Source organism: Gekko japonicus, unplaced genomic scaffold, assembly GCF_001447785.1.
Source record: "Gekko japonicus isolate JY-2015 unplaced genomic scaffold, Gekko_japonicus_V1.1 scaffold632, whole genome shotgun sequence".
NCBI lineage: Eukaryota > Metazoa > Chordata > Lepidosauria > Squamata > Gekkonidae > Gekko > Gekko japonicus.
In genome coordinates, this window is record NW_015172025.1 from 696,774 (window position 1) to 711,304 (window position 14,531).

At 48.9% G+C, this 14,531-nt stretch overlaps 1 protein-coding gene across 2 annotated transcripts in view; it reads left to right on the plus strand.

Moving 5' to 3' along the window:
- ACSBG2 (acyl-CoA synthetase bubblegum family member 2) overlaps positions 1-14,531 on the plus strand; it is an 82,814-nt gene that overhangs the window by 45,058 nt on the left and 23,225 nt on the right. For both annotated transcript variants that reach the window (XM_015420528.1, XM_015420529.1), the window contains exons 5-8: positions 4,414-4,502; positions 7,759-7,879; positions 9,748-9,828; positions 11,461-11,610. In XM_015420528.1, the coding sequence (XP_015276014.1) occupies positions 4,414-4,502; positions 7,759-7,879; positions 9,748-9,828; positions 11,461-11,610 (441 nt within the window). The remainder of the gene's footprint in view (positions 1-4,413; positions 4,503-7,758; positions 7,880-9,747; positions 9,829-11,460; positions 11,611-14,531) is intronic.

Below are 14,531 nucleotides of genomic sequence, written 5' to 3' on the forward strand. Positions count from 1 at the left end.
CTTGCTTCATCCATACCTTGCCTTTCTCCCCAGTGGGAGCCCAAAGTGCCTGATAATGTTTACAGGAAGTGGTGGCGGCTACAAGCATGGACGGCTTCAAAAGGGAATTAGATAAGCATATGGAGCAGAGGTCCATCAATGGCTATTAGCCACAAGGTATAGATAGGGACTCTCAGTCTGGGGCAAGGGATGCTCTGTATTCTTGGTGCTGGGGGGGGGGCAACAGTGGGGAGGCTTCTAATGTCTGGCCCCACTGGTGGACCTCCTGATGGCACCTGGTATTTCTGGCCGCTGTGTGACACAGAGTGTTGGACTGGATGGGCCTTTGGCCTGATCCAACATTGGCGTCTCTTATGTTCTTATGTTCTCCTCCCCTCTGTTTTATCTTCACAACAACCCTGTGAGGTAGGTGAGGCTGAGAGTGTGTGGCCGCCCTGCAAGCTGTCACGGCAGAGCTGGGATCTGAACCTGGGTCTCCCAGTCCAACGTTCTAACCGCTACACCACACTGGGCACCTACCCGCTTGTGAGATGAACCATTTGATGAACCAATGACATTCCTCTCCGGGGGGGGGGGGGGGGTGTTACAAAGAATACAGAGCGATGTTGAGGATTCCTGCCTTACCCCTGCCTGTAGATATTTGTGGGATCTGAACTGAGGGATAGGGTTGCCAGTTGCCCATTGGGGGCAGGGGATTCCATCTTTGCAGGCTCCTGCCTGCCGCCGGATAGCTTAGAGGGAGCATTGGGAGTGACACTCTGACTTTTGGGCAAAATTCTATGATTTGATGCCGATTTTACCATAGAGTTTTGCCCCAAAACCAGAGCATCTCCCATGATGTCACTGACGTGCCAGCGTCACTGTTTGGGGGGAACGTCACTTCCCACTCCCGGAACGTTGCCCTCCCCAGTCCCCATGCCGGCAAGCGAAACGGACCTGGCAACCCTAACAGTGTGTGTGTGTGTGTGTGTGTGTCCAGATCGCTTGCTCATCCTTGACTCAGCCCTTAGCATGCCATTGTGCATGAACGGTGCTTCTCCTGGGCAGCTTCCTGGTAGATTGTGCCTAGGGTTGCCAGTCTCCAGGTGGTCAAACAACAAATACACTGCAAAAACCTTTTTTATAAGTTAAAGTGTTCTATATGTTCCATCTTATAAAGTGCATTGTGTATTATTCATAATATTCTAAAACAGGTATATAGTCATTACATGCAATATCAACAATAATAATAATTGTACAGTCTAATAACTACCAGTCAATTTACGTCCTTTTTACACAATCAACCCCAATGGGAGTTTCTAGAATTGTACACCCGCTTCTCCTTGCTTGAAAGTCTTCTAAAGGGGGAAGTTTCCTTTTGTGGTTACATTGAAGTTTAAATTGATGTTTGTTGCTGGTCCTACAAAAAGCCCATTAAGCAGCTGACATTCATAGATGGAGCGCCTTGAGAAAGACAGGAGCGTTCTGTCTATAAATCCAATTGTTCTTCTTAAGAGTGGGGGACTCTTAGAGAACCGGGTTTGATTCCCCATTCCTCCACATGCAGCTGCTGGTGTGACTTTGGGTCAGTCACAAGTTCTCTCAGAGCTGTTCTCTCTGGTGCAGTCCTTGAAAGAGCTCTCTCAGCCCCACCTACCTCACAGGGTGTTTGTTGGGGGGGGAGGGGAAGGAGATTGTAAGCTGCTCTGTGACTCCTTTGGGTAGTGTAGGGCGGGGTATAAATCCAATCTCTTCCTCTTCATTTTCTTCTTCATATAATAATTATTATTGATTATTATTCTTGTAACATTACACAAATGGACCAGAATGAGGCCTCTGCACTATATGGACGGCTCTTTCTCCCATTGCCTCCCCCAGCAGCACCTTTATATTTTTCAGACAAAATGCTGCAATACTGGAAGCATGTTAAGGGGATTAAACCAATTTGCACGGATAATCCCGGGTGTGGTCTAAACCGTGGGGCAGAACGAGGCCCCGGTTGGTTGTACGGAGCTTCCCATTTCAGGCTGCAGGTGGGGAGAGGTTCGCGTTCTTGGCTTCTGTGCTTCTGCCATGCCTGGGTGTCAGATCCAGGAGGGAGAGAGGCCGCTCCGGCTTTCCCGGCCTTTCCTGCCCTCAGCTGGCGAAAGTGTGTACACAGACGGAGCCCCCGTGCACACACACTCTGAGTTGTGTGTGGCTCCTTGTCCAGTTGGGAGTTTGACTAGCGGGAGTGGCCAGACACGGCCGTGCTCCCTCGGTCACACAAATAGGCACACAAGGTCAGGCCCTAGTTACGGGCGGTGGGTCCCCTGAACGATCAGAGGCAGTCAGGTCCCAGAGGGAAATGAGCCGTGCTTGGGTGCGGAGGGGAAAGAGAGTTATTAACTTGTTTCTTTTATGCCCCAAGTTTCTGCCCAGTGGGGTCCCAAGCAATGCTCCCTCTAAGCTGTGGAGTCCTGTGAACAAAAATTCTGCTTCGTGAGCTCCTGGCATTAAAGTCGTGAGCGAGCGATCTGGCTACTGCCCAATTTAGTTCGCTCTGGACTCCTGGAGCCATCCTTCCTGAGCGAAGACTCAGCCAGAGGCTAAAAAACTGTGAGCTAGCTCACACTAACTCAGCTCAGAGGGAACACTGGTCCCAAAGTGGCTTACCCGATTCTCTTCTCCTCCATTAATTCTCTTCTCCATTTTATCCTCCCAACAACCCTGAGGTTAGGCTGAGAACGTGGGACTGGCCCAGGAGAGCCAGTTTGGTGTCGTGGTTAGGACCGCGGACTCTGATCTGGGAGAACCGGGTTGGATCCCCCACTCCTCCACACCAGCTGCTGGTGTGACCTTGGGTCAGTCACAAGTTCTCTCAGAGCTGTTCTCACAGGAGCTGTCCTTGAAAGAGCTCTCTCAGCCCCACCTACCTCACGGGGTGTCTGCTGTGGGGAGGGGAAGGGAATTGTAAGCCACTGAGACTCCTTAGGGTAGTGAAGGGCGGGGTATAAATCCAATCTCCTCCTCCTCCTCCTCCTCCTCCTCTTCTTAAGATTCCTGTAAGGCAGCTTCATGTGGAAATGACCAAAGGCGATTTTGCTGCTGTACAGTTGGGTAGGAGAACTTTGCCCCAAATGCAGAAGGGAATCTTAATGTGGGGAATGGTAAGTGTTCCGCAGTAGACATGTTTAAACAACACAGATTGGGGGTCGGGGCAGTGTTAGCCAAATTGCCTTAATTTCTTAATTAATATGGGGGAAGTTATTATTAATTGGCAATAGGCAAATTAGGGAGCAAACACCGTTGTATACAGAGGTCCCGCTTTTTACTGCAGCTACCAGTAAGAGACACGGAGACTGGATTCAATATAAAATTGTTATCTTTTACTGAAGGATATTTATCATTCAAACAATACACAAACACACACACTCTTATACAGTTACTAGGAAATAAAGATAGATAATAAGCACATTCGTATTAGTGGGATATTCGTTGTTTGGGCAATAGTTACCTGTCCTTGCTGATTGAGTTGTTCCAATGGAAGAGGGGGGGGGGTGAGAATCAGATATAAGGAACGTGTTCTGAATCGGCAGAAACACGTGGGACTCTGGCTGCAGACCAAAAGTCAAAGATGGAGGGAGGGTATTGGGATAGCAAGCTGGACGTAAGGGGGATAAAGCTTAGATAGGGGTCGTAGTAGAGAGAGAGAGACCATGTGGTCTTGTATCACCTTTTATAAGGCGGCGTGGGGGGGGGCAGGCTGGATTGGCCACATTCCCTTGTCACACCTCCTGTTAGTCCGTCCCATAAAACATACTATTGGGTAGAAGGAAAGGGGGAGGAGAGCTAGGGGGTGGTCAATATTGAGAGCTAGTAACTTGGACTGGAGAGTGGCACCTGGATGAAGAGGAAATAAGTCATCGGGCCAGGGCTATTGGCCCTGGCCGGGTCGTTGATTAGTTGCCAAGCAACCGTGTGTAGAGCCTATTGGTTACATACAGTTTTGCAGGTAGATGGAGGAGGGGGAAGGGGGTTGCCTGCGTGTGTCAGAAGAAACTTCTTATGGCGGTTGGAGCTCTTTGTCCTTGTAGCCTTGGCATGGCATGGCGTTATGCAGGCTAGGGAACTGGTCCGTCTCAGAACAGGTAAGTGGGCAAGGTAACCTGAAGAACCACTGGAACAGCAACGCAAAGGAAGGTTTTCTTCTCTCAGGTGTGCAGTCTCAACTGGCATCATATTGGGTCACCGTGCAGTACAGTCCCTCATGCATATCTTTGCACAGTCCATTTTTATCACTTATGAGTTATAATCCATAAGAGCACATTAAGTGCCTTGCAGGGCAACAGCAGTTGGGTTGGGTTGGCTGCCAGTTGAGTAAAACTGTCCTGGCCCTGGAGGCTTCTGGGAGCCCGGCGATACCTGACTCGTTCCTTGACCCTCTTTCCGCAGCTGGGCTTGGAGCGCTTCCACGGCGTGTGCATTCTGGGATTCAATTCCATCGAGTGGTTCCTGGCAGACATCGGAGCTATTCTGGCTGGGTACGTGAGTTGTTCACCTTCTGCAGGAAACTGTGGCTGTGTACCACTCTTGGCTTCTGAAAGCAGGAGGAGGGACTGAAGTGCCATCAAACTGCAGCTGACTTATATCGACTCCCTGGTGGGGTTTCCAAGGCATGAGACGCTCAGAGGTGGTTTTCCATCGCCTGCCTCTGCGTAGCGACCCTGGACTTCCTTGGTGGTCTCCCATCCGAGTCCTCACCAGGGCCGACCCAGCTCAGCTTCTGAGATCTGATAAGATCAGGCTAGGCCGGGTCTCCTCAAGGTCCATTTTGCTGATTTTATTCTTAATTTTATGCATTTATGGCCCACCGTCGAGCAGTCCATGCCTGAACCCTGTGGGTCCGCAGCGCAATTGTACACAAGTAACCAGACCGTCATTTAATTTTAGAAGAAAAGTTTTATGACGTTTATTTCAGTTTCTGTCAACAGAAGAATTTATTCTATAGCCAACACATACTCCAAAATCATGCAACAAGGAAACAAGAAAGCTAGCTCTCAAGTGTCTTAACACTTCTTGGGGTTTGTGTTAGGCGGCACCAACCTTAAAGTGAAGAGTCAGAGGGCAAAGTGGAAGCGTTCTCTGTGTTAGAACAAATTTAGAGTCCAGGGGCACCTTTAAGACCAACACAGGTTTATTGTGTGCAAAGTTCATACCTCGAATAAACCTTTGTTGGTCTGAAAGGTGCCCCTGGACTCTAAATTTGTTCTACTACTTGTGACCGCCACGGCTGCCCACCTGGGGCGTTCTCTACAGGGCTAGCAATTGCAGTTCGAGCAGGTCATATCTCAGGCCTTTAGTCGGTCAGGATCCCAGCTAGCTTCTCCTCTTTCAGGGCTTTAGCTCAGTTATAGTTTTTGGCCCAGCAACCTCAGGTGAGGATAACATCCAATCACAACACATTCTCAGGAGAAGCCTCTAGAAAATTACCTCATGACCCCTGACTCTCCTACCCCCCTCCACATCCTACTGGCCAAGCTCCGGCAGTAAAGAGCCCAGGGGGCGGGCACATGCAACAAGCCCCACCCCGTGCTCCCAGCAGCCCTCCGTCAGAGCAAGAAGCAGCCAGGTAAGCTGCAGAGCCCCCCGCCCCCCCCCGGGCCCTCGGTCCAAAACAGTCCAGTGGCACCTTTAAGACCCAAGTTTTATTCAGGTACAAGCTCTCCCTCCTCTGCGAGGGCAGATCTGCACGTCCCCCCCCCCCAATAGCTAGCAGTCCAAAACAGTCCAGTGGAGCCTTCTGACACACTTCCGGTGATGTCAGGGGGTGTGGCATATGCAAATAAGCTATGCTAATGAGCTCCTGCACCTCTTTTTCTACTAAATGATCCCTGAGGCCAAGAGACCAATTAGTAACTCCTCCAAGATGGGCAATACCTGTTTCTTGTCACTTTAACCCTTGAGGGGGGAGGCCAGAGGTGCTTTGCCGCACACCCACCTTTCTTCCCTCTGGGGACTCAGGAGCATACGTTGTTCTCCTCTTCTCCATTTTGTCCTCACAAAAGCCCTGTTAAGGAAGATTAAGGCTGAGGGCGTGTGACTAACCGAAGGTCACCAGTGTGCTGCCACAGCAGGGTGGGGGTCTGACCCTGAGTCTTCAGGTCCTGGTCTGACACTCTTCTTAACCACCGCTAGCAGGGGTACATGCTCTCTTCAGAGGAGGCTGGGAGGGGTTTCTTGGTGGACTGAGAACCGCCTGGCAAGCTCCTCCTTGTATTTCTGCATTGAGTCTGAGTCCACCTGCAAGGGCAGGGACCTCCGCTGTGTCTCTGCGCGTTTGGGCGCTGTCTGAGGAAACCAGCTGCAATCAAGAGATGTAAACATAGACAGAAAGTCGCATCCACAAAGACAATGAGAATACACACAAGGAAGCTGCGAAAGTAAGCGCTATATAATGTAACAAAATATTGAATATACAATATACAACCTCTTTCCAATCAATATTCCACAATACACGTTATATTCATTAGTGGATATGCCCATTTGAAGGATCTCTCTTTAGACCATGGATCTGGATACTGCCGTGATGGAGTGATTATTATCATTGATATCAAGATTTACATCATGCTCATGCTTGATGCTTTTCAAGAATGTTGACACTGTTCAGAGGAAGTCTCTTCGAAACGGAACTTGACTCCGGAGATTTTTGTCAACAAACAACCATTTTTTTCTACAAACTATTTTCTTACTACCATTTTTCTACTTGCTTGTTATACCCATTCCTTACTTGTTAAACGTGTTATACTGTATATTATACAACATTTGCTTATCAAATATGTTGTGTTATTGTGGAATATTGATTGGAAAGATGTTGTATGTTATATATTCAATATTTTGTTAGATTATATAGCGCTTACTTTTGCAGCTTCCTTGCGTGTATTCTCATTGCAATCAAGAGATGTGGCAGAACTTTTGGCCAGAGCTGTGTCGGGCGCAAGGACTTTGCAAGGCTAGAGATCTTTCGTCCAGTTGTTGCCTCAGGGGACCGGTTTCCACCACTGCCAGCTGGAAATAGCCCTGGAATCTCCTACCCAAGAAGAATGTTTGCGAGGGTGCCGACAGTCTCCTTGTTTGCCTGGCACTCTGCTTCCGATTCTGCACTCTGTTAATGGGGAAGTTTTTAACGGCCAGCGAGACGGCTCGTGAACACCAAATGAATAGGGAGCCCCAGGGAGGGGGTGTTGCTCAGTGGTGGTGTCTCCCCTTGGCAGGCAGAAGGGCCCAGGTACAATCCCTGGTAGAGATGCCAACCTCCAGGTGGTGGCTGGAGATTTCCTGGGATTGCAGCTGATCTCCAGGTGACAGAGATCAAGTAATCTGGAGAAAATGGCCACTTTAGAAGGGGGACTCCACAGCAGTATTCCCTACTGAAGTCTCTCCCGTCCCCAAACCCCATTCTCCTCAGGCTCCACCCCCAAACTCTCCAGGTATTTCCCAACCTGGAGCTCACAACCCCTAATCCCTGTCATCTCCAGTTGAAAATATCAGGCAGTAGATGGTGAGAAAGACCTCCGCCTGCGACCCCAGAGAGTCAGAGTAGACAATATTGGCCTTGACGGACCAAGGGTCTGGTTCAGGAGAAGGCGGTTTTATGTACCCCAGATAATTGGGTGTGCTTCTTCAACTGCCCCACCTGGGCTGGAGGATATATGTGTGTGTGTGTGGGGGGGGGTAAATATAGTTCTACAGATGCTCCTGGGAGCAGCTTGGCTTGACAGCTTTGCTTCTTCCTCACAGTGGCTTTGCCGTTGGGGTCTACACAACCAACTCCCCCGAGGCCTGCCAGTACGTAGCAGAAAACTGCGAGGCCAACATCATCGTGGTGGAGAACGACAAACAGCTCCAGAAGATCTTGGAGGTGAGCCCTCAATCTGGGCAGCTCAGAGCTGGACCTCGGCACAGTCTGGCTTTCCAGCGTCCTTCTTCTCCTCTTCGCCATCTCCACTACAAGAGCACATCTCCCCCCCCCTCCCGCCTGTGCCTTTAAAGTAGTTTGACTTTTCAGACCAAATAGGTTTCTGCATTTTTTGTAGTTTCTCTAAAATCCTGCTTGACTGGAAGCAACACTAGGCTATACACAGGTACCTCTGCAGGAAGCTCTGCCTCTCACAAAAGAAGTGACCAAAGTCTAATCTGGCCTCTGGTTTTCCGCAGTGGCCAATCAGATGCCCCCAGAAGTCCCTTATGGGCAGGGCATGGAGACCAAAGCCTCCTCTGTTCAAAGGTACACTGCTTCTGAACATGGAGGTTCCCTTTAGCACTATGTACACAATCTCGGCTTTTAATTTGTTGAATCCTCCTTTAACAGCCAATCAAAATTAGCTGAGGAGGTCCATAGCTCCACTAAGCTGTGTTGCCAGGCTGGTTTGAACTAGTAATTTGGAGATCTTGGTTTAGCACACCGGGCACCATAAACCATGCCTTCCTGGATTCTTCACGTTTCCAGGTTAGCCAAAATATATAGCAGAATGGAACTCGTGGCGTCTAGAACCGGGATCTGTCCAAAATCCTTTGAAATGCATGCAAGCCCCAGAATGGGTAAAAACAGCCTTCTGTATGCTGCAAACAAATACGAATGGAAAATGCTTTCCCTCTTACTGTTAGTTTGGAAGGGGGTTCCTCATCGTACAAGGGAATGGTCTACAGTGGGTGGACGGCATCGTTTCAGTACAAGGTTTGTGTGTGTGCATTAAGTGTTGTCAAGTCGCTTCCAACATAGCGATCCTATGAATGAATGACCTTCAAAATGTCCTGTCATGAATAGCCTTGCTCAGGTCTTGCAAACTGGGGGCCCTCCTCTTTTCCTGCTGCCTTCCACTTTTCTAAGCATTGTTGTCTTTTCCAGTGACTCGTGATGTGACCAACGTACGATAGCCTCAGTTTGGTCATTTTAGCTTCTAGGGGGTGTTGAGGCTTGATTTGATCTAGAATGCAATGCTGAGGCCCAGGGGTCATTTCCTGCGGGAGCACACAGGAGCGGAGCTCCGGCAGTAAGGAGCCCAGGGGGAGGGCACATGCAACAAGCCCCGCCCCTTGCTCCCAGCAGCCCTCAGTCAGGCCACGAGGAGCCAGAAGCAGCCAAGTAAGTTGCAAAGCCCCCCCCCCAATCCTGCCTTCAGGTACAAGCTCTCCCTCCTCTGTGAGGGCAGATCTGCACGCCCCCCCCCAGTAGCTAGCAATCCAAACAGTCCAGTGGAGCCTGAGCGGTGGGCTCGCAATCCAAAACTGTCCAGTGGAGCCTGAGCGGTGGGTGTTGCCTTCTGACACACTTCCGGTGATGTCAGGGGGTGTGGCATATGCAAATAAGTTATGCTAATGAGCCCCTACACCTCTTTTTCTACGAAATGACCCCTGGCTGAGAGTATATTTATAAATTTGGAAAGAATTTTTTAAAAAATCTTGCACAATATCTGTACCCTGTCATTCCCTTGGGTGCCTGCGGAACAGAATGGAGGGGAATCTGCTTCCCCTGTTGGCCATTTTTGGCCTCCTCTTTTCCAAAAGGTTCAGGGGCTTTCAGCTGAGAAGATGTGTGGGTGGGCGGGCATTGCTGTGTTTTGCATCTTTTTATGCGGCCATAATACGCACTTTGAAGAACTGGGCTTCCAGGGTGAGGATGGAAGATCTTCCCAGAAGAGAAGAGATCGATTGGGGGGGGGGCAAGGCAAGGAGTCCTGCTGACAACCATTTTGGACTTCTTCTCTCTTTCCAAATACTCTGTTGCAGGTTCAGAAAAAACTCCCTCTCCTGAAAGCGATCATCCAGTATGGTGAACCTATCAAGGAGAAACTACCAAATCTCTACAATGTGAGTGTTTCCCTTGCCTGATCAGCACTTCATACATGCTCAGAGTCTCTCCTTCCAAAGCCTACTCAGCCTTCTGAGACGCTGAGCATTTACATACTTCTCCTTTCTCCATGAGGCCTAGAAACTGCTGTATCTTTCTAGAGATCCTCAAAGCAGCACTGTCACCAGTATCTCAGTGGCTTCTCTTTGTGCGGATGAGGTGTCCAAACAGAATTGCGTTAACTCAGGGGTCCCTACCAGTGTTCCCTCTAAGGCGAGTTAGTGTGAGCTAGCTCACAGTTTTTTAGCCTCCGGCTCACACATTTGTGTCTCAGCTCAGGAAGGAGGGCTCCAGAGCAAACTCATTTATGCAGTAGCCAAATCAATCGCTCACAGCTTTAATGCCAGTCGCTCACAAAGTAGAACTTTTGCTCACAAGACTCCACAGCTTAGAGGGAACATTGGTCCCTACCTTTTATGAGCCTGCAGGCATCTTTGGAATTCTGGCACAGTGTTGTGGACGCAGCCACAAAATGGCTACTCCAGGAGGAAAAGTCAGTCACCAAATGGCTGCCGCAGCTTCCCCTCAGCCACACAGTGAAGATCTTGTGCTGCGGTGCCAAGCAGTGTTCCCTCTAAGCTGAGTTAGTGTGAGCTAGCTCACAGTTCTTTAGCCTCCGGCTCACACATTTTTGTCTCCGCTCAGGAAGGAGGGCTCCAGAGCAAACAAATTTATGCAGTAGCTGAATTGCTCGCTCACAACTTTAATGCTGGTAGCTCACAAAGTAGAACTTTTGCTCACAAGACTCCGCAGCTTAGAGGGAGCACTGGTGGCAGCTGCTGCCCATGCAGCTGTCATCATCCTGGGCCTAGAGTGGTGCGGCCTACAGGCTCTAGGGAGGCCTAGTGGCTCCAGGGAAGCCTGTTTTAGAGTGACCGCAGGGCCTACATTTCCCAGGTACCCTGTAGACCCTGTGACTGTCTAACAAGGAATTTGGAAGGAAAACGTAGACCAGCCGAGGAGCAGAGCGTGGTTCCTGGGAAGAAGGAATAAAAGGCCTTGCCCAGAGTGGAGTGGGGTTTTTTCCACTCCCAGGGAGCAGGGCTGGTGTGAAGCTGCTGCAGAAGGAGGAATCCCTCATCTGAAAGGGGGGGGGTCAGTCTGAGACCAGGCGCCCAGGGAAGGCTAGGACCAAATAGTCAGACGCGCTGGGGTTTCTTATTTTGCTGGTTTACCTGCCTTTACTGTGCTCATTTTTTCCTGCATGTTCCTAACTACAGTTGTTAAATCTCTTTAATAAAACTAGCTTGTTACTCTGCCTGGGTCCTCACGCCTCGTTGGGAACCCTACTGGGAAAGTACTGTAGAGAGGTGTAAGGTCTCCTGAGGAGACCCGTACCAGAGTGGTGGCAGCCACTAGAGAACCTTTCTAGCCGCTGCCTGCAACAGCAATGTTTTTAAAACTCTACCCAGCCAATTAAATCTTCAGTGGCCAATCATAAACCTTGTTTTGCAAAATCCCTACCTGACCCCACCCACTTTCTAAAAAAAACCCCAACACTTGGCAGGCACAAAGTGCCCACGGTCACCCTGCTGGGAACCCCTCGCGTAACAGAACTGTGCGGCTTTTGCCCCCCCCCCCCCCCCATACAGTGGAGTGAATTCATGACTCTTGGTGATGTTGTCCCAGATGAGCAGTTAGATAAAGTAATTGAGGCCCAGAAGGTGAACCAGTGCTGCACTCTCATCTATACCTCCGGGACGACTGGCCAGCCAAAGGGAGTGATGCTGAGCCATGACAACGTGAGTAACTGCCCATTGTACAGTCCTCCCCGGGTCGGAATCTGTTACTATGTGAGGAATTTGCCTCCAGCTGTGCGGAGGGGTTGAAATGTCCCTCCTGCCTTTCCTCCCCTCCCCCCCCAGGGCTTGGGAAATACCTGGAGGTTTTGGGGGTGGAACCTGAGAAGGGTGGGGTTTGGGAAGGGGAGAGACTTCAGTGGGGTGTAATGCCAGAGTAACCTTCCGAACCAGCCATTTCCTCTCCAGGTAAACGGATTTCTGTTGCCTGGAAATCAATGGTAGCAAACAAACAAAAACAAAGATAACAACACATGTTAAGTAAGAATCTCTCCTTATATATAATTGAGTAGTGGTCCCACAACGTTCTATGCACTCCAAAATCAGTTGGCTCTGTGATGTGTCAATCACAAGGTGTCTCTATCCACTGGCTGTGTTGCCTGAGTTCTCTCCCACCCACTGCAGCCTAGGACACTCTTCTCTGATTGGGCCAGCATTTCAAGGTCATTTGCATATGGAAGCTGACTGGACTTCACTCCATTCCACACCTCAAACTCCCTCCCCCCCACGAAACTGTTGGAATTGTCAGTTGCATATGGGACCTGCTGTATTCTGAGGTAAAATATGTCCTCACTCACAACACATCACTTCCCCTTCAAAAGAAACAAACCCAATAGCACAATCATGCCACACCACAAAAAAGACAGATCACACCACAAGCAGAATACCACAAGGCAAAAAATGATAGGAAAAGGTGCCAGCAGTCAGCCCATTACTGCCACAGATATTACTGCTACAGATACGTGGCAGTCAGGGCTTCAGAGCACGGTGGGGGCTGTTGGTGGGGGGGAGATGGAAAGCTGATCAATGAGGGGGGATGTAGGTTGATGCTTGGCTGGGAAGCAGATAGACTTGCCAACTCCAGATGGGAAAATCCTGGAGATTTGAGCGATGGAGCCTAGAGAGGGTGAGGTTTGAGGAGGAGTGGGGCCTCAGACAGGTACAGTGCCATAGACTCTGCCCTCCAAACCAGCCGTTCCGTAATGGGGAACCACTGTTGCCAATCTCCAGGTGGGGGCTGGAGACCACTCAGAATTGCAACTGCTGTCTAGATGGCATTGATCCGTTCCCCTGGAGAAAATGGTGGACTCTGTGTCCTGATAACCTGCTTAGGTTGCCATAGCAAATTGATTCTGAGTGCCCACAGCCTTGGCACTCTCCCAGAGCCTTTTTCTAGTGCCCATTGTATTTATTTCCACAATGGGCCTTATTCCTAGTCATATTATATTGTAAAACTTGGCAATATTACAGGTCCACCATTCTCAATGAGCATCCGGATATAAACTCATTTCGTCCCAATCTTCCTCAGGAGTAATTCTATAGTAATGAAGGTGTCAGCCGGTGAGAGCATTTTGCCAGCCAATTTAAAATTGGTTCTAGCTGGGGAGAGAAGAGAACTGGTTGCTACTACCATAAATGTAATACAGTTTTCATGGAGAGCTCTTAAGCCAGCCTAATACAGGAGGCTTTTGCACCTATATCAAAGACTGGCTGGCTCCTTTACAAACACTTGAACATGGAACCAGAAGATTATTTGAAAAATATAAAGGAGAAATTAAACATTGGGTTGCTCTTAAACAGAACATTGAACTGTAGCAAGAGGCTGACACCTTTGTTACTATAGGATTACTCCTGAGGAAGATTGGGACGAAATGAGTTTACATCCGGATGCTCACTGAGAATGATGGACCTGTAATATTGCCAAGTTTCACAATATAATATGATTCTTACTTAACATGTGTTGTCATCTATATCACAGTGTTTGTTTGTTTGTTGGAAATCAATTGTAACAGCGGGAGATCTCCAGCCACCACCGGGAGGTTCTACAAAAACGGAGGGTCACCGTTTTAGGAAGATGTGGGAAAGTATGACACTGTGTATAATAGTATGCTTAAGGCAGATCTATTTTGTGCTTTTTCTTTTTTCTTTTTAAAATTTTCCTATACTGTTGTATAAATCTCGGTGTCAAGTATTACCAAACATAGGTTTCACCAGAGCAATAAATCCCAGTGCAGGTTTGAGCATAGTGTAAACCTGTACTTTGATGTACTGCTTTGGTGAAACCTATGTTTGGTAATACTTGGCACCGAGATTTATATAACAGTATAGAATTTTTAAAAAAACAATAAAAAGCACAAAATCTACCTTAAGCACACATCTATTATACACAGTGTTGTGTAACTTTTCCATAACCACCTGGAAATTGGCACCCCTTTCCCACCCCTCTATCTGATTGCCAGCCAACAAGCTGGGCCAGGCTGGCATGTGATGAAAAGGCGTTGAGCCCCTTGTCTCCGATCTGGTGGTTTAAAAACCTCTGGGGGCTGGCCGGGAGGTCTGCAGGGCAGCATTTAATAGAGGCAGATACCTTCCAAATGAGAGCCTGGTCTTTTTTTAAGGTAGCAAAAGATGGGGCAGGATTGCACCTTCCCCAGAACACAAGCTTCCCCCTACATTAAGCTATCAGTCTCCTTCCTGGTATGCCAAACTGTGTATGTGCCTGGACAGAATATTTTAAAAAGTAAAATCGTTTTTGGCTCCAAATCTTTTCCCATGTTCCAGAAACTCATCCTGCGACTTCCTGGTATTCTTTGAACTGAACCACCTCTTGAACCACCTCATGCGCAGGCTTGCTCGATTCCCTTCAGAAGGTCTGGTTCTGTTCTGGCCCAGAATCATCTCGAGTAAGATTGAGAAGGGGCAGAGTGTGCCCAAAGGGGCTCCTTCCTGGGGAGTTCGCTTTTAGGACATACGCTCCTCCAGCAGCGGTCTTTGCAGATGAAAGATTGGAACTGCCTTTGAAAAGAAACTAATTACCCACCCTTTGGTTAATTAGGAAGCAATTAAGGGTTGGGAAGCCTCTT